We start from the raw sequence: 20,183 nt of genomic DNA on the forward strand, positions 1-20,183 counted from the left end.
TGCATCTCCTCCCTCCATCAACCCCCCCTTCTTGTCTTCCCTTTTTCTCTCCTCTTTTCTCGTATCCTTTTTGCCCGTCTCTCACTGCGTTGCGTCACTCTTTCTGCTTCTTTGGAAAAGGATTCTCAGCTCAAAAGTTCGCAACCAGGCTCGTCCCTGTCTCCTGTAACGCGCTCCATTCCTTCACGCTCTCTTGACCCCCTTCAATCTCCTCGTTGCTATCGTCTGTGCCTCAATAAAAAAAAGGAAATTCGGCCCGCCTCGCGATCGACTTCCACACGCGATACCCCGTGGTTCTGTACAAAGCAGTGTTGCATCTCTCCCGGGCTCATCCTTCCACTCTATCCACCGTTCTCTTCGATTCTGCTCCGTGTGTTTTGTTTCGCCTTCCGACAAGTCTTTGACGTATTTTGCTCGCTTTTTACTCTTCATTCTCAAACTAGGACGATCTCTGCGTTTTGACCTCCCTGTGACAGCACTTCACTTTCGATCTGTGACCACGCGACTGTTGTTCTACTCCTTTGGATTGCGGTGCAACCTCCCTGGAATTCTTTTGTAGTATCTAGAGCCTCGTCGACCCTTGATCACATATTCAGAGCCCTTACTCGTATCCGTCGATTTAAAATCTTGGCTGCAGACTTCTTGGTACATTCACTTGCCGCTCTCACCCATCGTGCGAATTTTTAATATATTTGCGCTGTACATTTTAATTATATTCAACTTGCGCTATCTTTGGAACTGTTAATTATTGCCTGAACTTTGGAGATCTGGTGAGTTCTGATGACAACTTGGCATGTCGAACCTATCTCTCAGCTTCGTACTGATTTTCGTGATATAGCAAGACAGTTTATCCGCTACGCCTGACTAACGATCCTATTCCTTCACCCAGCGGGACTTTTCCAACGTCTATTCGTTGTATTATACTATTTTGTCGTGCTTTGCACTTCTGTTAATTGCTTAATTCAACCTTGCCTAGTGTTTCGATTGCGCCCTTCCCATCAGTACCCGACAATCTATTTTTTCGGTGTAATAATTTCGAGTCCGATCATCCACACACGCTACAAACACGTCTCGCTGATCAGGACAGCTTCTTTCTTTTCTCATCTGCAAATATTTTATCTCCTGATCGCTCCGCCCCTGTTACCTTTTCTGAACGATTTCGAGTATGGACACTGGCGGTCTAGCTCAAATGACTTTTAACGCATCTCTCAATGGTGGCTCACTTGGAGTTCCTGGTGTTGGCTTTGCTTCTCGCGGAAAAGGTTCCCACATAAAACGTCTCAATGTTGCGCCCACCCCCAAAGTTGGGCCTGGGGACGACTCCCAAGGTCTCCCTACCCCACGAACCAGTCGCTCTCATTTGCTTGCTGGTCTGAGGACTGCCCCGAAACAACCATTGACGCCAACAACGGCTCCCATATTACACCAGCATCCCAATCCTATGGGGTTTGATACCACTGGGTATAATATTCCCCATGCTAACTATCCTGCTTCAATTCCACATACCGCGACTGGCTCAACATTTCAAGCCCAGAACGCGGCGTTCGGTATGAATGTTGGCACCCAAATGTATTCCCTTCCAGAACATGTTCTCGCCCCGCCGAATTTGGATCAGATTCTAGAAAACGGAGAGCCAATGGACGAAAATCTATATAATGAACTCGTGCAAACAAATCTCTTCCTAGCTGCGCAACAACAGCGCCTCCAACAGCAGCTTGCGACCGTTACTGCTGCAGCCCAGCAGTTTCAAGCTTTGAATATTGGGACACCTGTCAATAATCAGCAGGTCCTGACACCCGGTCTTCCTGGAATGAGCTTTTATCAGCAGCAAGCACAGCACGGCATGCAGCCCATCGTTAGCCCGGTTCCTGGAAACCCGGGGGTGTTTTCTGTCTACAATCCTATGACTGGCCAGCACAGTTATCTTGTTGATAATATCCAGAAAGACGCAGGACCAACGATGAATGAGTCATTCCAGGCTACAGTGGCACCCACTTCTAACGCTCGTAGCGACGTTTTGCCATTGACAGAACAACGCCCTTCTCCCATACGGGCTCAGTCTTCAAACAGTGCGCCCAACTTTCCTTCGCCCCCTCGTCAGGCCTCACCCTTGCAGCAAACACCTATTGCGAACCGACGGCCTCATAAGAAAGTTCCTTCCGTAAGCGTCAAAACAGGACTAGATCTGAACAGAAACGGAACTCCAAAGCTAGCAAATTTTCCACCTACCCCTGCTACGGGCACCTTCGGACCCGGTCAGGGGCGGGCGGGAGAGCACCCAATACGGCAGCCCCGTGGGCCACCATCTCTCGAGGAACTTGTTGCCAAGCCAACAGCAAAACATGAAGGCAGCAAGAATTTCGCCACTCGCCAACGTCGCCGCGCGGTACACAATCTCGTTCGTGCAGGCATGGAACGACGCAGCGGCAACAATAGTACTGGCGGAAGCGTTACACCCTCCAGTGATGTTGATTTTAATTTTTCCCCTTACCCTGGCGACAGCGGTAGTGTGAACTCGTCCAGCAAGTCAAGCATCGAAAATTTACGTGGGACGATCGGTATGGAAAGGAAGGACAGGGACGGTTCACCGTATGATTCAACCGAAGGAGTCAGTGGAGATTTGGTCGACTGCGACGTAGAATCTTGCACTACCTTTGAATCTACCCCCAGCCATGGCCCTACTGTCAACGCCCCTCAACGTCGTAAAGCGCCCATGTTTGTGCTTTCAAGCGCTGAAAAACGCAAGAGCTTTTTGATGTAAATATCACTTTGATGAATTGCTGAGGCATGTGGCTTATGAATAATTGTGCGGGGATGAAGGCACAGTTTTTTGCTTTTTTTCTTTCTTATTTCTTTTCTTCTTTGATTATTCTTCCATCTGTAACGCCATTTTTCAAGAAGGCTTCCAGTGATCCTCCGATTGGAATTTTGGAATGGCTTTTCTGTTCAGCTTGGTGCTTTTTACTCTCACACATTCAAGATTTGAGTGATAATCACCATTGGCTCTTCTTCCACAATTAGAGTAAAACATTGGAAAAGAAATTTAACCACACATACCTTTTGCTGCCCACATTTGTATATTTTTGGATTTCCGTTTGGTAGGCCGATCCAACCGCTAATTAAGCATTTTCGTCAACTTTAGGATGGCGTTTGCTTCATACCGCAGCCACATGGCAAAGGCGGGACGAAGTACAGTACCCAATTTAAGGGTCGTACTCAACGGCTAAGTGCAGACCGAACCAAACGCTTTTCAGGACTATCATTGAGCTGTTTGAAACGAAGGATGTCTCTCGAGCCGAGAGGCTCTTAAATACTCGCTTGCAAATTTTCAATGGGCGAGGGTGGGCATTGCTCTGGCCCTTTGGCCTCCCAAAGGTTTCAGCTGCCGGAAAGGCGTGGCTTGTGGACCCACAAGTCCCGTCGTATGCCTAGCTAGCTGGCTGGAGAAGCCTTGCATTTCCTTGGGCTAACAACCGCCTCCTTTCCGTCTCTGGGTGAGTACCTCGCCAAGCATCAACAGCTGCCTCAGCACCGCTGCGAAGTACAGACGAAGACATTCTCAGGGTCACTGATACTTGCAGAATATTCTAGGCTATAAGCCTTTTTAAACCCTACTTTCCATCTTTGCTATGCTGATAAAGGCTACAATAGGAAATAGTGCCGGTGACTGCAACGTTTCCGTTTGAGTATTTTTGTGCTAGCGCCTGGTGGAGAAGACCTATATGGTCTCTGTATACGCGTAAATCGTTTGTTCTAGAAGTAATTAGTGATTGCCATGCCTGGCAAAGCTTAACTATAGACTACCCCCTATACTTGTTCCCTTTGCTAGTTACAATTTTAAAGTCTTCTTAACCGCGCCTAGTGAGGATGATATTAAAGGTAAAGAATTGTTTTTTCAAATACTTTCTTCAACTACTAATAAAACTGCTAGCCAATTCACCACGAGCCTCTGTCCTAAGGAAGCGGAATGCCGGGTTGGAGTACTTCAGGGAATACGTCGTGTCTGATGCCAGCTCCCATCAATGGCAAATATCCCCATTCAGCCAATCCTGGTGAGACTATAGGAAGAAGCAGAGGACAAGCAACAGCACTTCAACAGAAGTCAATTCATTTTTCACCTGGAGCGAGTGCTCCGTCGCAAAACGAGCAAAGTATTCCTGCACATGCCCCACATACCATTGCATCCAAACTCCAGCTCCCTCCGGTTGTGCATCACGGTGTTTGGGAGAAAAATACCAAAAGAACCCCTGATAGATATGAAGAATCGTTGGCGACCAAAATGCCCTTGAAAGAGCGACGACAACCTGCAAGTACCCGCGACGATAACGAAGAAGAACGCCTGGGAGTCTATGGGGTCAGTTTATCTGCAAGTCCAGCAGGCGAAAAGCGTCCAAGATTTTCTGCAAACACCCATCTACCCCTATTTTGCTGGAGAAGGCACTCCGCATCGACAGAGTTCCGTCACAGATCGGTCGAACTTGGTCTAAGAGACACGAAAGGCATTTTACAGGAGCAAGATAACACTGCACAACATTACATGTTAGCAAACGCAACAAGTTCTTCCGCGGCTAATGCATCGGAGACGGTCAGTAGAATGTCAAAATGCAGTCAAAGTGATCTCGAAGCAAATAGTGGCGGCAGCCTTGACATACGCGTCAGCGAGATGATGGCCATAGGAAACAGGAACCAAAATGACCGCGTGGAACCAGAGAGGGCATATCACCGTGGTGTTTTGTCCCGTCTGCTGAGACTCCATCATTCTCGGGATACAACTGAAGTCCACGAGCGTTCTATCTTTTCGTCGATATTACCATCGCAGCACACAAATCGTCGAACCTTTTCTGTTGGTCAAATGACGCCTTGCTCCAAACAAAAATGGTACGAGAAAACTAAGAATTTGTCTTCAAGTTCCCTAAGGACATCAGTGTCCGACTCTCCAAGGCTTTTTTCGGGGGGATTGAACGATTCGCGGCATTTGGGGAGTAATGCAATGCTTGGAGCAGCGGCTAAAAAGCTGTCGTCGCTACCTCATCCCGAAGAAGAAGAAATTCGGACTAGAGTCCCTGTTGCAAAGACAATTTCACGCCAACGGTACGTAGTACAGCTATGCCAGGCTCTAATGAGATATGGGGCCCCGACACACCGACTGGAAGAGTACATGCATACGACAGCAAGGGCGCTGGAGCTTGATGCGCAGTTCTTGTATTTGCCAGGTTGCATGTTTGTTTCCTTCAGCAACGTGACGACGCACACAACGGAGTTGAAGCTACTTCGATACCCACAGGGCGTGGATTTGGGGCGCCTTGCGGATGTTCACCAGGTGTATAAGGAGATCGTCCACGACATCATCGGGGTCGAGGAAGCAACTCAAAAGCTTGACGACATCATGAATCGCAACGACCAGTTCAATAAATGGTGGTTGATCTTCCTGTACGGGTGTGCTTCAGCGACAGTAGGGCCATTTGCGTTTGGGGCAGGAGTCCAGGATATGCCAGTCGCCTTCCTACTAGGCTGTGTAATGGGGGCGCTGAATTACCTCGTTGTGCCGCGGTTCCCTCTGTACTCGAACGTGTTCGAGCTCACTGCAGCGCTGGCGACGTCGTTCCTGGCACGAGCGTTGGGTAGCATCCCAGCCCCCACCGGCGAGTCACGACGGCTGTTCTGCTTCCCCGCGGTGGCTCAATCGGCGATTGCACTGATTCTGCCGGGCTACATCGTCCTGTGCAGCAGTCTTGAGCTACAGTCCCGGAACATGCTGGCGGGATCTGTGCGGCTGGTGTATGCCATCATCTACTCGCTGGTACTCGGGTTTGGGCTGATGCTGGGGACGGCGTTCTACGGCAGCATTGACCCGGCCGCGAGCTCGGCATCGGCGTGCGGCGACGACGCGGCGCGGTTTGGCGGGTGGAACGAGTACGCACGCAAGTTCCCAGCGGTGGCGCTATTCACGGTGTGTTTGATCATGATCCACCAGGCCAAATGGACGCAGACGCCGGTGATGCTAATGATCTCCGTTGCGGGCTACGCGGTGACGTTCTTCTCGGCTAAGCGGTTCCCGGACAACACGCAGGTTGCCAGCGCGCTGGGGGCATTTGTGATCGGGGTGCTGGGCAACCTGTACAGCCGGCTGCGACACGGGCTGGCGGTAGCGGCCATGCTCCCGGCAATCTTCGTGCAGGTGCCGTCGGGGCTGGCGGCAAGCGGGTCGCTGGTAGCCGGGCTGGCGTTTGCCAACGGCATCAACGGTAACAGCACAGCGCTGGACATTGGCACGAGCAAGGTGTACGGCGGCGTGGTGTTCGACCTGGCGTATGGCATGGTGCAGATCAGCATCTCCATCAGCGGGGGGCTGTTCCTGGCGGCGCTGGTGGTGTACCCGCTGGGCAAGCGGCGCAGCGGACTGTTCAGCCTGTAGGTAGTTGGGCAACTAACTCGCCCAGCAGCCCAGCAGCCCAGCCCAGCCGCGGCGGTGCCGTGGGGGTTGCTGCTGCGCCTGCAAAAATCCGCTCGCGATGTCGTCGTTGCCGTTCGTGGCCTAGCGTGGGCCCGCGGCTCGTGCGGGCGGATGCGGCGGCGTGGCGGTGCGCTCAGCCGCGCGAGGCTTGACTGCGACGTCGTCTCTTCCTTGCCCTCTTTCTCTCCTCTCTCTTCTTCTCTTCTTCCCCTCCTCTCCCCTCTTCCCTCTTCGTTCTTCCTCTCTCCCTCCCCCTCCTCCCCCTCCTTCTCTCTCTATCCTTCCTCCTTCTCTTCTCCCTCTCTCTTCTCTTCATGACGTCGCCTGCTACCAAGTCGTAACCATGGTCCGCATCCCGCTGGCCCACCGCATCGCCAGCAAAGGGAGCACCAGGCCCCCCAACGACGATGCTCTCGCAGCCGACTCCAAGCATTTGATCCTCAGGACCTCGGTCCTACGTGTGTGTCTCCCTGCTCCCTCCTAGCCTTCTTCTCTAGCCGGTGCTGAGCTCTCCACCAGGGTCGCAACTTGGCCGCCAAGGACAGGAATGGTACCAGTGATCCCGTATGTTAAACACCACCCCGATGGCCGAGATCTCGGCTGCATTGCTGACTCTTGAAGTACCTGGTCGTTACCCTCGGCGACTCGCGCCAGTCTACCCCCACCATCTCCAAGACCCTCAACCCAGAATGGCACGTGTCGTTTGATCTGCCCGTCGTCGGCGTGCCGCTACTGGAGTGCGTGTGCTGGGATAAGGACCGATTTGGAAAGGACTACATGGGGGAATTCGACATCCCTCTCGAAGACCTCTTTGCCGATGGCCGTGTTTACCAGGAAGTGTGTGCCGTCCTGGTGCCCCCACCCAATTGCTACCTGCTACTGACTTGCCGCCTCTTGTGTCGTGCTGCAGCCGCAATGGTATGACCTGCGCGCCAAATTTAAAACTGGCAAGGACAATGATGTGTCTGGCCAGATTCAGCTCCAATTTTCTCTCTACGATGCCTCCGACCTAACCGCCTCGCCCGAAGACATCTGCTGTAAATTTAGCGCCTTGGTCACTTCTGGTGACGACGACGAAGAGGCTATCATTCCTGCATCTTCTGACGACAAATCCGATGCCACCTCCGACGAGACCACTGATGATCCTGCCCGGCTGGGATCTGCTGAGAACAGGCGCCGGAAGCTGCGCCTTGCCAAGTTGAGGGACAAGTCCATTGCTGCTCGCGCCTATGAGTTTTCTGGTGCCAAAGACGGCGTCTCAGGAATTGTCTTCCTTGAGGTTGGCAAAGTCCTGGACTTGCCCCCCGAGAAGAATGGTAAGCCTCAGTCAAAAGCCCCACGATTTGATCAGCGTTGCTGATAGAATCGATTCCTTGAAAAGTGACTCGCACGTCTTTTGATATGGACCCATTTGTCGTCACCTCTTTAGGCCGAAAGACCCTACGAACGCGTGTCATTCGTCATAACCTCAACCCAGTCTTTGACGAAAAGATGGTCTTTCAGGTAATGAAGCATGAACAGACTTATTCTTTCAGCTTTACTATTATGGACCGAGATAAGCTGTCCGGAAACGACTTCGTCGCTTCGGCAAATTTTCCCCTACAGAATCTGATCCACGCTGGACCCGTTGCCGATCCTGAGACAGGCCTATATCGTCTCTCTGGTCTATTCGAGACCCCTGTTCAGGCTCCCGCAGCATCAAAATCCCGTTTTAGGCTGACCCTTTCACGCTCCTCATCTGCCTCAAGTCTTTCGAAGCTCGCACGGCCCGGCTTAAAATCAAAAACGTCGGCCACATCCTTGTCAAGTCAGTTTCAAGTGGCGGAACAGTCAAACCATGCCCACATTCCTACCCCATGCACTTCGGCAACCCAGTTAAGCGTACCAGGGATAGCTGCCTGTCCCTCAGACGGCACCACTACGCCGCCTGACACCGATGACTTGAAGTGCTACGTTATACCGCTTACACTGAAGAATAAAGATCGATGGGAAGACAAGCATTTTCCCGAGCTTCACGTTCGTGCTAAGTACATGCCTTACGCTGCTCTACGACAGCAATTCTGGAAAGTCATGCTGAAGCAGTACGATGCCGATGAAAGCGGCCGGATAAGCAAGGTTGAATTGACGACAATGCTTGACACGCTCGGTTCAACGCTAAAAGAATCCACGATTGACAGTTTTTTTCATAAATTTGCCAATGAAAACGAGCCTAGCGACACTATAGACTTGACTTTTGACCAGGCAGTTATCTGCCTTGAAGAGACCTTGCAGACGTTGCAGAAATCTGCGGGATCTCACTCGAAAAATTTGGTACATATTTCTCCCCCATCGCCGGGAAGCGAAAATCTATCCTGTGAGGATCTACCTCGATCTTTGAGTTCTTCCGTGCCCCTCACGACGACTTCGGGACGGAGGACTGTGAGCCACAGTACATCACGCGATGAATCCACCTCTAGCGAAGATGGACCCCTTCACCCAGATGATTTGGCTGATGAGCGTGGGGAAGAGCATGTTATCGAACTTCGAGAGTGCCCACTCTGCCATCAACCGAGACTCGAAAAGCGATCTGATTCTGACATAATCACTCACATTGCTACATGTGCCAGTCAGGATTGGCGCCAGGTTGATAATCTGGTAATGGGTGGTTTTGTCACTTCCAGCCAGGCCCAACGGAAATGGTACAGTAAAGTTATCACTAAAATTTCGTATGGTGGGTACAAACTTGGGGCCAATTCAGCGAATATTCTCGTTCAGGACCGAATCACTGGACAGATAAATGAAGAACGCATGAGCGTGTATGTACGGTTGGGGATTCGCTTACTTTACAAGGGCCTTAAGAGTAGGGACATGGAGAAGAAACGAAGTAAGTATTACCAGCCTTACGCGGGCGCACTACTGCTTTCTTGTATGTTTTTTAACACAAGGTCAATAGTTCGGAAGATGTTGAAATCCCTCAGCATCAAACAAGGGAGGAAGTATGATGACCCGGCATCTGCGGGACAGATTGAGGGATTCATGGCTTTTCATCAACTGGACTTGTCAGAAGTGCTTCTTCCCCTCGATGAGTTCAGAACTTTCAACGAATTCTTTTATCGGGCCTTGAAACCAGGCGCACGGCCGTGCTCGGCCCCTAACAACCCAGACATTATTGTTTCACCGGCGGACTGCCGAAGTGTTGTCTTCGATCGAATTGACGATGCAACAAAGATTTGGGTCAAGGGCCGAGAATTTTCTTTGGCTAGGCTCCTTGGCAAAGCTTACCCCGAAGATGTGGAGCGGTACAAAGGCGGTGCTCTGGGAATTTTTCGATTGGCACCCCAAGACTACCATCGTTTCCATATACCGGTGGATGGCGTTATGGACGTGCCTAAAACTATCGAAGGCGAGTATTATACAGTGAACCCGATGGCTATTCGCTCTGCACTTGACGTGTATGGGGAAAATATTCGCATTCTTGTCCCGATTAACTCCATCGCACACGGACGGGTCATGGTTATTTGCGTTGGGGCAATGATGGTGGGCAGCACAGTGATCACGCGACAGGCCGGGGAAAGGGTTACTCGAGCAGAGGAGTTGGGCTACTTCAAATTTGGGGGCAGTACCATTTTAGTTCTTTTTGAACCAGGGCGTATGAACTTCGATAGTGACCTGACCGACAATTCCAAAGGCGCTCTGGAGACGTTGGTATGCATCGCTTTCTTTTCGCTGCTTTGAAGAATTCTAGGCTGACACTCATTAGATTCGCGTCGGCATGTCTATCGGTCACAGCCCGCACGTCGCGCAGTATACTCCAGACATGCGTAAGCCAGACGAACTGGTGTCAGGGAAGGAGAGAGAGGAGGCGAATCGCAGGATCGGCGGGAATCTGGCGCCGACGATAAAACTAGAGGTATCATCTCATTAGGAAAGCTAGGTGATGTATATTGGTTGTCTTTTCGGCCATTTATGCAGTTTGGTCGCAGTGTATTTAAGCGGCCGGTAATAGAGGAGGTAGCGTTGTATTTTGTTCAACCACAGAGTTGATAGGTCCCGATATGGGCGGCGCTCTTCTTGCGGAGTGTATTTGGCGTGCTTTTGTATGAAGAATAGTTTGGGTTACATATAAGCCTTACGGTGGCATTTTTTGCAGAAGAACATTCAACTCTCGTGCGGCGATCTTACAGAGTGCTAACTAGCTAATTACTCCGTAAAAGTTCCTCGTTCTCGTTGTCGGTCGATGCTTTATTCCCGTCAGCGCAGCATTGGCAAGAAACGCTACTGGGAAACATGCTCGCAAGAAGTGCAAAGTGCAGATGCAGAGAGAGAGAGGGAGAGAGAGATCACGCACGGGAACATGCTGCCAATATCCCAGACACCCTCTGCTGACTTGCCCGGGCAATTCCGTTGATATAAGGACGGCTGCTGGGCTCTCTGGCCCGCTTCAAAGCTGCAGTCCCACCGCTGGACTCCCCTCGCGTGCGTCCAGGAGCCAAATGACCGTGTAACTTAACTAGCTGTAGACAAAGACGGCACTTTTCGCCGAACCTTTACGACTGCTTGTTCGCGGAACATTCGCCTCTGCTTGGTTTGGGCAGCAGGCAGCGAGCATGCGGTGGAGCAGCATCTCTTGGGATCGGTGACCCCTTCGTATACAGCCAGGAAGCGAACATGGGATCGGCAGAAGGGTGGGTGGAATGGGCAGGTTCGGTTCCTATGTAGTCAGTTAGTTAGTTAGCTTGTCTACCAAATGCCGGCGAGCTACATACCTAACTAGTTAGTCAACGCCGACGAGTCTGTTTGAGCGGACTTTGAGCCAACGGCAAGCGGCTGGGCATTTATTAGGTGCTGCCGAGGCGAAGACCGGAACCGGTCTGGGTCTGCGATCCGTGGCATGCCGTTATTCAACTAACTAGGTAGCTAAGCAGATATTAATATTGCATCTCCCTCAAATCTGCGCGCCTTCTTGGCTCGCGCGTCGCAGCTGTCAAACGCCGCATGCAGTCACCAATAATACAGGCTGACCTGGGCGGGCCGCATCGGGGCGCAACATCCATGGAGACCAGAGGAGGCACTACGGTTTGCGGGCGACTTGGGTTTTCCTCTCGTTTGTTTCGCCCGCCCGCCAATGAGCCGGAAACATACGGCCACACCCGCAGAGGTGTATATATAAGTCCCCTCGCCTCCCCTCACAAGCTAATATCATGCGCTATTATCTGAGCTCCCTGGAGTCTACTTCACCATGCAACTCTCTAGTTTCCTCGGAGCCACGCTGCTCGCGGCAAGCTCTTTCGTGGCGAGGGGTGCCGCGCATGCCAGCAGCCAGCCGCCGATGTATTTTGGAATGCTCCTTTTCCCTAGCTTTCAGGCCCTCGATGTCTTTGGCCCCCTCGACGCCCTAAACCTTTTAGCAGCAACTCGCACTCTGAATCTGTCGCTGATCGCCGCGAGTCTGGACCCTGTGTCCACCAAGTCGCGCTCCAAGCTTATGAACAAGTTTAATTCCACCTTTGGCGAATCAGTTGTCCCGACGCATACCTTCTCGACTGCCCCGGAGAACTTGGAGGTGCTGTTCGTACCTGGCGGAATCGGAACTCTCGCCCCCGATATCGTCCCTGCAATTCAATTTATCAAGGAAACATACCCAAAGCTGAGGTATATCATAAGTGTTTGTACTGGAGCACAGCTCCTTGCTAGGGCTGGCGTTCTGGATAACCGCTCAGCGACAACAAATAAGCAGTCTTGGAACAACGTTGTCAAAACTGGACCCAAAGTGAAGTGGGTCCAGGAGGCGCGGTGGGTGGTGGACGGCAACGTCTGGACATCGTCTGGAGTGTCTGCGGGAATCGATGTGACCTTAGCATTCATTGATTCGGTATACGGGACCATTATCGGGAAGCAGGTTGCAGACTGGATGGAGTATGAGAGGACGACGGATTGGCAAAACGACCCGTTTGTGAGCAAAATAAACAACACTGTCAGGCCATAACGGCAGGATACGAGGCAAGGTACAACGTGATGTATGTATTTATGTATGTATGTTAGACATGATAGACAATGGACTTGCATTCGCGCTGTTGGCGCTGATTTGGGGCGAGATCGTGGAAGCTTGATGGATTTGGAGTTTTGGGCCGTTGGATGCTCGGAAAGCTGGATGTTTGCTGTGTTTGGATGTGAACCGGCCTGCTTAACTTATCGGACGACACAGGAGCACGTGATGATCATGTGACTGAGCATCTATAATATTGCATCTGGTCTTGCTCCTAATGAACAAGACACAGATACTTATAGATGAACATGCTATAACTGAGACTACAGGAAAAACATATGAAAAATCTCTAGTAAATCTCTGTCAGTCTGATAGACAAAGATAATAAAATCAGTACTGTGATCAAAAAGAAAAGATGATAAATCTATAGTTCTCTAATTTCTTCTTTGAAGATCTGATCATTTAATAAGTCATTTGACTTCTACTCAACACATCTCTGTAGTTTTGACAGCAGTGTAGATGATGAATCTCTCTCTATTAAATAATCAATATTCATAAATCTTAATTGCTTAATAAATTTTTCAAATTTCTGTCTAGATAAGATCTTTGTTAAGTCATCTGCAGACATATTATTACTTTTAATTCAGCTAATATTCAATTTCTTATTAGTAACTGCTTGCTGTAATCAGTGATGATGAATATCAATGTGATGAAGCTTAATAATTAGTTGTGAAGCTGCTAAAATCAGTAAATGAATCATCTGTAAATTATCACATAAAATATTAAAATCTCTTTCTAATTTCAATGTAATATTCTTAAATAAGTGTTTTCACCACATGGTCTTTTTTACTGTATAGAATAGTACTAAAAGCTCAGCTTTCATTGAAGACATTGTAATGATCTTTTGTCTGAAGAATTTTCAATCAATTAAGTTTTTAAAGAACTTAAATATAAAGTTCTGAAAGAAGTATCTAGAGTTTAAATTGTCTGCAAAAGAAGAATTACTGATAATTATTAAATAAGTGTTCATGATGTCATTAATATTATTATTATTCTGAGTATTCAACTTCTTCTCAGTACAGAATTCAAGAGCATAATACTTTATTGAAAAAGCATATAAGATAACTCTCTCAATTACTGTATGATGTTCCGATTCTGAATTAATCAAAGTCTCACTTAATTTTGCAGTAGCAAATGAAATATCAGATCATGTTATAATAGCAGTGTAGAGAGTTAAATTAATCTTCTGTTGATAGACATATATTTATTGTGCATTCTGTGCTCTCATATAAGAAGCTATATTCACAGTTATCATTGATGTATGTGATGACTTCAACTTTATAAGATTGAACTTATTAGCAATCTTCTCAATATAACTATTCTGACACAGTCAAAGCTTCTGAGCATCTCTATTATATAAGACATGAATATCTAGAAATCACTCTAGCTCTTCAATTTCTCAAAGTTTATAACATGTTCATAGATTCTTCAATAACTGCTCAAATGTTTCAACATTCTTTCTGTGATATAAAAATACTATGTCATTCACATGAAAGAAGATAATAATATTCTTATCAACAAACAGACATAATTCTTCATAAATCTGATGAAATTTTAGTTCTCAGAGTGTTGAAGTGAAATCTTTGTATCAAAGTCATGAAGATTTGAAATGACTGTATAAGACTTGTAGAATTCTTCAAACATTTCTTTTCTTACTGTAACTTTCTGCAGATCTGCAATAAACAGATTTATTAAATGAAGCATTAATGAATGCATTAACAGCATCAATCTGAAAGATCTTCATTTCAAAATAAGCTGTTATAGTCATTAAAAGGCAAAATATTCACACAGTGAGAGTAGTGACATAGATGTCATGTTTATTATTGATATCAAGATCTCTGTGAAAAACAAGTTGTGAGGATTGGGTGGTTGCAGATAATGTGGCAATGGCTTACAGTCTTCATAAATGAGATCAGATTGGGTGAGAGGTGGTTATGAAGAAATCTAAGCATGAAAGAGAGTGACATGAAATCTTCTGTACATACTTACTGAAGTAGATTAGTTAGTAATTAGTCATCCTTGAGCTTATCATTGAAGCTTGAGGGAACAAGAACAAGACATCTTCTACTACTCAACCAAAATTGCACAGACATTCCATAGCTCTTATAGACCAGATAACAAACTGGTAGCATGTCTTGCTTGATCAGGGACTCTGAGAGCAGCCCAAAATTTTAAAATTCCTTGCTAAATTACACACAAACTCTAAACATATTTAATGACTAAATAACTAAATTCCCTGAAATAATGGAATCAGCAAATGAAACCAAATCAATTATTGAGTCTCTCCTGAAGTCTGTATTGCAAATAGCTAAATACATACTTAACTATAGCTGAAGTAACCCTAGCTCTCAAGTAATTTCACTCAGCACCCAGCATTTAGCAGAATTCATCATCAAGAATAATGGAATACCATTATCACAAAGTCAAATCTCTAACATTTATCAATCTTGTATATCAAAAGAGAATTCAAAAGTGCTCCCACTGAACAGTTTATGACTGACTCAATCAGAATCAGAGTTCTCTGACATATTTTACCCCACAGATTGAAATCTGGACTCATCTATAATCAGAACAGCAATTCACAAATTCATTCAGAACACAATGATAGTTACAAAGCTAACTTTCTATAGAGCATCACTATCAAGCAAGCAAGTCATGTTGGACAGATTCTCAAGCAATCTTTCAAGTAACTTGATCATAGATCTTTCATCTGAAAGTGGTAATTCAAATGATGTTCCATCAACAACTTTCAATCAAATGCAGCAGAAACTACCCACCCCAACAACATATGAAGATTCATCTTCAGATCAGACAACTACAGTGAATCAACAATTCATAATCATTCAACAATCTATTACAATCATGTTCTCCAAAGATTCAAATGCTGACAACTCTTCAGGATCATCAATTAAAGCTCTGAGAAAATGTGCATCTCATACAAATGACATAAATATGCAACAGATCATAGATGCAGTTACAGCAAATATGCATACAATTATACATTCAGAATTAGCAGTCTTACACAGAGAACCAACTACTTCTCTTTCAACAGCAGTTTTACCAGCCCAACATTCTACTACAAGCAATCACACACCCCAGCAAAGCTGGAAAATCACTGATATTGGCTATTTCTACCTGAATATGCCACACCATTGGGGCTGAGACATTGCAGACTGAGAAGAAAAGACCTGAATTAAAGATATATATCTTTTTATCATCAGAATTAAGACTGCAGCTGCCATTAAAGATCCACTGCAGATAGATGCTGAATTGCACTCATGTCTTCATAAAAATGTCATGATCTGATGAACAGTTGAATTAAATGATCTAGCATGCAAAGCTCTTGCTCATGATTCAGTTGGCATTCAGAATTGATGCTTTGCTCTTGAAAAATATTTTCAGATATCATCAGCACAAGCACAATCTAAATTCAATAGCATTCACTATACAGTTGTAGATGCTCACAACAGCAAGTCAACAGCATTCTATCTCACTGATATCATAACAGCAGTTCATCAATGTGAACTAGTCACTTCAGAATTTGCAGTTGTACTGCATGCATGATGTTATCTTGAAACTTCTCTATGAGTTATAATAGATGAATCACTAGAAGGCACAACAATGGACATCTTTCATGAACTGCTGACTCATAAAGAAGTCAATTGATTTGATCAATATAACATAACATTCACATACCACTCTTCATACAGAGTCATCACATTCCAGACATCAAATACAAGATGTCAGTATACTGCAGATTGATTCTATGGACAGTTCAGTTGTTCACAGAATAATCAATCATGGAGAATGCAGTCAAACAATCAGTCCCAAAAATTCCAGCCCAAGTCAACTGAACAAAGTCCACCATCTGCATCCCATAATACAGTAGGACCACAACAAGCATATATAACAGATTCAGACTCAACAAATGTTGATGAAAATTATCCATATGAATCAGAAGAAAACTCAATTGTCTCTGAAGACAACATATCTTCAGAATCTAACATGAAAGAAATGAATGCTGATTCTTACACTATCTGCTATCATTGTGAAGAAGTCTTCCCTTCACAAAATCAGCTTTTTCAACATCTTTATACATGTAAGTCATCAGCTTATCTCACTAGTCCTGAACAGAATATTGTTGCATCACAACACATTGAGCTTGTCCCAGACACACAATGAAACTTCCATCACTGAAAACATGCCACAGTGCAAGATTACATCAAGAACACTGTCAACCTAGCAATCTGTTATCTTGACTCAGACTGCAACTCTATGTTAGTTAACTGTAAATTTCTTCAGGACCAGAATCTGACAATAATTATTCAAGATGTAACATCTTTGTCCATTAGTGGAATTGATGAGAACTTGATATTTCATGCCTCAGCATGCTTCTCACTACACTTTTCTGATTTCAACTCAAATGATGATAAAATCATCATTTGCATCATGATAATCACCAAAGTTGTTGACACTCTTTCAGTTAATATACTCATTGAAGTCAACAATCTCACACCAGAAGACATTATTCTTGATTTCCTTCAACAGCATGCAATATTTGCAAGGGCAGATAATGCCCACACATGACTGACCATCATCCCAAAATTCAATCATCAGTCAAAACAAATGTTGTACACCATCTTAACTGTGAACATTCCATCACATTCTTGAATTGAACTATCAATTAGAATCTGGAATCAACAACCACTACCAACAGATAGAGACTATATTTTTCACCCCCAATGCTCTACTTTAACATATTATATTCAAGTAATGCAGGCTAACCTCCCATTCACTATTTTAGAAAACAATACTGAGACCCCCTACACTATTAAATGTCATGCCCACATCAGATACCTAGAGAAAGTCCAGAAAGATTTTGCATATCATGTTGACATTTCAATGCCAGAAACTTTAGCTTGCATACCAGCACAACAACCATCAATAATAAAATTAATCACATCAGTACTAGAGGAAATCAAACTACTGAATGGAGTCACCATATTCAGCAAATCATCAAACACCCAAAAACTGACTGACACAGTCATGGCTCACCACAACATATGAGAAGACAAAGAGACATTTATGAACATTTCACAACATCAATGAATGAGAATCTTAATTAAAGACACTGCTAAATCACAAGAATCTGCAAGAAAGTATTCCCTTTTCAAACAAGAAGAAGTCATAATTGACAAGACATTTGATGAACTTCACTGTAAAGACTGTATGACACACAGTCTACACCATGCAAAGTACACTTACTCAGTCTTTATAGCATATCAATGGGTCATGGAAAATGGGCAGCAAATAGCCAAAGACTGCCCAGTGATTGACATTCACTCATTAAATGCTCATTCTGTCCCAGATATCTATTCACTACATCAACAAGAGAATATAATAGCAGTCATAGTTGGCTGTTCTTACATTACAGTCTTAGATGCCACATTCTTTTTCTATCAATGGTGAGTACACCCTGAGGACTGAGATAAACTAACAGTAGTAACACACAGAGAATAGAAAGTTTTTAATGTTGCAGTCATGAAATACATTAATAGTGTCTCTTATGTCCAACATCAAATGGATTATGAATTCTGACACTGGAAAAAATTTGTCTGTATATATATAGATGACATAGTCATATTCTCCAAAACACTAAAGAAGCATATTCAGCATCTTCACATCATTCTTGATCATCTGAACTTTCTGAACATTTCTCTGAATTCAAAGAAAGCTTTCATTGAATTCCCATCAATCAATCTTCTAGAACAACAAATTACTGATCTAGACATGTCCATGACAAAAGAAAAACTTGAAGCAATCACTCAACTAAAGTTCCCAAAAACTCTACATCAACTGAAAATGTATCTTGAATTAACAGAATGGCTATGCCAATACATTCTCTACTTCACACAACTTAGTGAACCTCTCCAAATCAGGAAAACTGAACTTAATATGAATGCACCATCTAAAGGCAGAAAATGACTGAACTATGCTAACAAAACTTATATGAACAATCCATTACAGCAAGAACTTGACACTTTTGCAAAAATTCAAAAGCACTTCACAGTTGAAAATTTCCTTACACACCATGATTCAGATCACAATTTATTTATGGACATTGATGCTTCAAAGAAATGGGGCTTTGAAGTTATGATTTTTCATGTCAAAAGTATATGGACTGGCATAATTAACAAGCAATTTACTACACCATCATCTTCAACATTAGTTGAACCAATCATGTTTCTAAGTAAACTACTGAACAAAGCAGAACAAAACTACTAATCAACAGAACTAGAAGTGGCTTGCCTTGTCTGAACTCTTCAGAAAACTCATCATCTAGTACTGAATAACCACAATCCAACAGTAGTCTACACTGATCATGCAGCTACTCTGGCCATAGCTAAGCAAATCTCAATGAACACTACAGCTACAGATAAACTAAATCTACATTTAGTTCAAGCAGCAGCATATATACAGCAATATCAACTACTTATATACCACAAATCAGAAAAAACCCACATAATACTCAATGCACTATTTCAACTGAAATCTAATCTGAATACATCAATGCATTCTTTCCTTGCCTCATACACAGCCACAATTGCTGAACTCAACTCAAAGTTTCATACTGAACTGATAGAAGAATATACCAAAGATTCTTTGTTTATCAAGATCTTACAAACTCTTAACTCATCAACAATCATCAAATTATTATTTTACATAGATGATAATCTCATTTGATGTCAGGAAAATGGACAGGACCATCTCTGTATACCCAAGGCAACTATATCTATGATAATCAAATTAGCACATAGCCCCATGCACTTTGGCATTAAATGAACACTAGCAAGGCTTAATGAACTTTCCATTCATCAAATGCATCATAATGTTCAAATCTATATTTAACATTGCCAGCAATGTAATCACATTCACCCACAACATCACCAATCATTTGGCAATTACCAACCAATATTAATGCCAAAAATTCCCCATCACACAATCATCATGAATTTCATACAAGAACTTTCTGATGGACAATACAATATGCTTCTGACAATAACTGACAAGTATACCAAAAGAATTGTCCTAATTTCAGACTGCACAACATGGACAGTCCATGACTGGGCTATAGCCTTCTACATCAGGCTTAGCATAGCAGACTGGGCAATCTCTAAAGTTATAATTTTGGACAGAGACTCAAAATTCACATCACAATTATGATGCTCACTTCTAGCCCAAACAAATATCAAACTCTTATATTCAACAGTCTATCACCCGCAAACAGATGATCAGTCTGAAAGAACTAATCAAACAGTTGAAATTGCACTTACCCACCTCCTACTAAGCATTACAGATCCATTGCAATGGCACACACTCCTACCTGCATTGCAGAGATACCTAAATTCAGCCATAAATATCAGTACAAAGACATCAGCATATGAAATTCTCTATGACATATCATCCCCAACAGTACTGAACTGGCCACTGAATGATCAATCTCAATTCTCAGCAAGAGCTGATGCAGCTCTACTGCTTGATGAAGCAACAATGATAGCAAAACATTATTTCAATAAAAAGCATCTATACTCAGAATTTCAGAAAGATGATCAAGTTTACCTGCAACTTTGCAAAGAATATACCACATCACTCAGCAAACAACTGTGAAAATTCAGTGACCAATATGCAGGATCTTTTACTATC

The 20,183-nt window shown here is 44.8% G+C and overlaps 4 protein-coding genes across 4 annotated transcripts; all 4 read left to right on the top strand.

The window, feature by feature from the left end:
- Window positions 1-1,165: 1,165 nt before the first annotated feature.
- Window positions 1,166-2,761, top strand: LOZ57_002147 (uncharacterized protein; the record flags this gene model as incomplete). The annotated part of the gene is made up of 1 exon (XM_049251225.1): window positions 1,166-2,761. One exon carries the CDS (start codon window positions 1,166-1,168, stop codon window positions 2,759-2,761), a length of 1,596 nt encoding a protein of 531 aa, XP_049110075.1.
- A 1,245-nt stretch (window positions 2,762-4,006) lies between these two features.
- Window positions 4,007-6,415, top strand: LOZ57_002148 (uncharacterized protein; the record flags this gene model as incomplete). Its single annotated transcript, XM_049251226.1, has 1 exon — window positions 4,007-6,415. The coding sequence occupies one exon, from the start codon at window positions 4,007-4,009 to the stop codon at window positions 6,413-6,415; it is 2,409 nt and encodes an 802-aa protein (XP_049110076.1).
- A 382-nt stretch (window positions 6,416-6,797) lies between these two features.
- PSD2 (phosphatidylserine decarboxylase) lies at window positions 6,798-10,358 on the top strand (the record flags this gene model as incomplete). The annotated part of the gene is made up of 7 exons (XM_049251227.1): window positions 6,798-6,914; window positions 6,974-7,018; window positions 7,076-7,291; window positions 7,365-7,770; window positions 7,836-9,317; window positions 9,387-10,138; window positions 10,194-10,358. The coding sequence occupies 7 exons, from the start codon at window positions 6,798-6,800 to the stop codon at window positions 10,356-10,358; spliced, it is 3,183 nt and encodes a 1,060-aa protein (XP_049110077.1).
- Window positions 10,359-11,672: 1,314 nt separating this feature from the next.
- Window positions 11,673-12,386, top strand: LOZ57_002150 (uncharacterized protein; the record flags this gene model as incomplete). Its single annotated transcript, XM_049251228.1, has 1 exon — window positions 11,673-12,386. A coding segment is annotated over one exon (714 nt), but the record flags the coding sequence as incomplete, so codon positions are not given.
- Between the last annotated feature and the right edge of the window lie 7,797 nt (window positions 12,387-20,183).

Source organism: Ophidiomyces ophidiicola, assembly GCF_022830035.1.
Source record: "Ophidiomyces ophidiicola strain CBS 122913 chromosome Unknown scaffold_5, whole genome shotgun sequence".
In the NCBI taxonomy this organism is placed as follows: Eukaryota; Fungi; Ascomycota; class Eurotiomycetes; order Onygenales; family Onygenaceae; genus Ophidiomyces; species Ophidiomyces ophidiicola.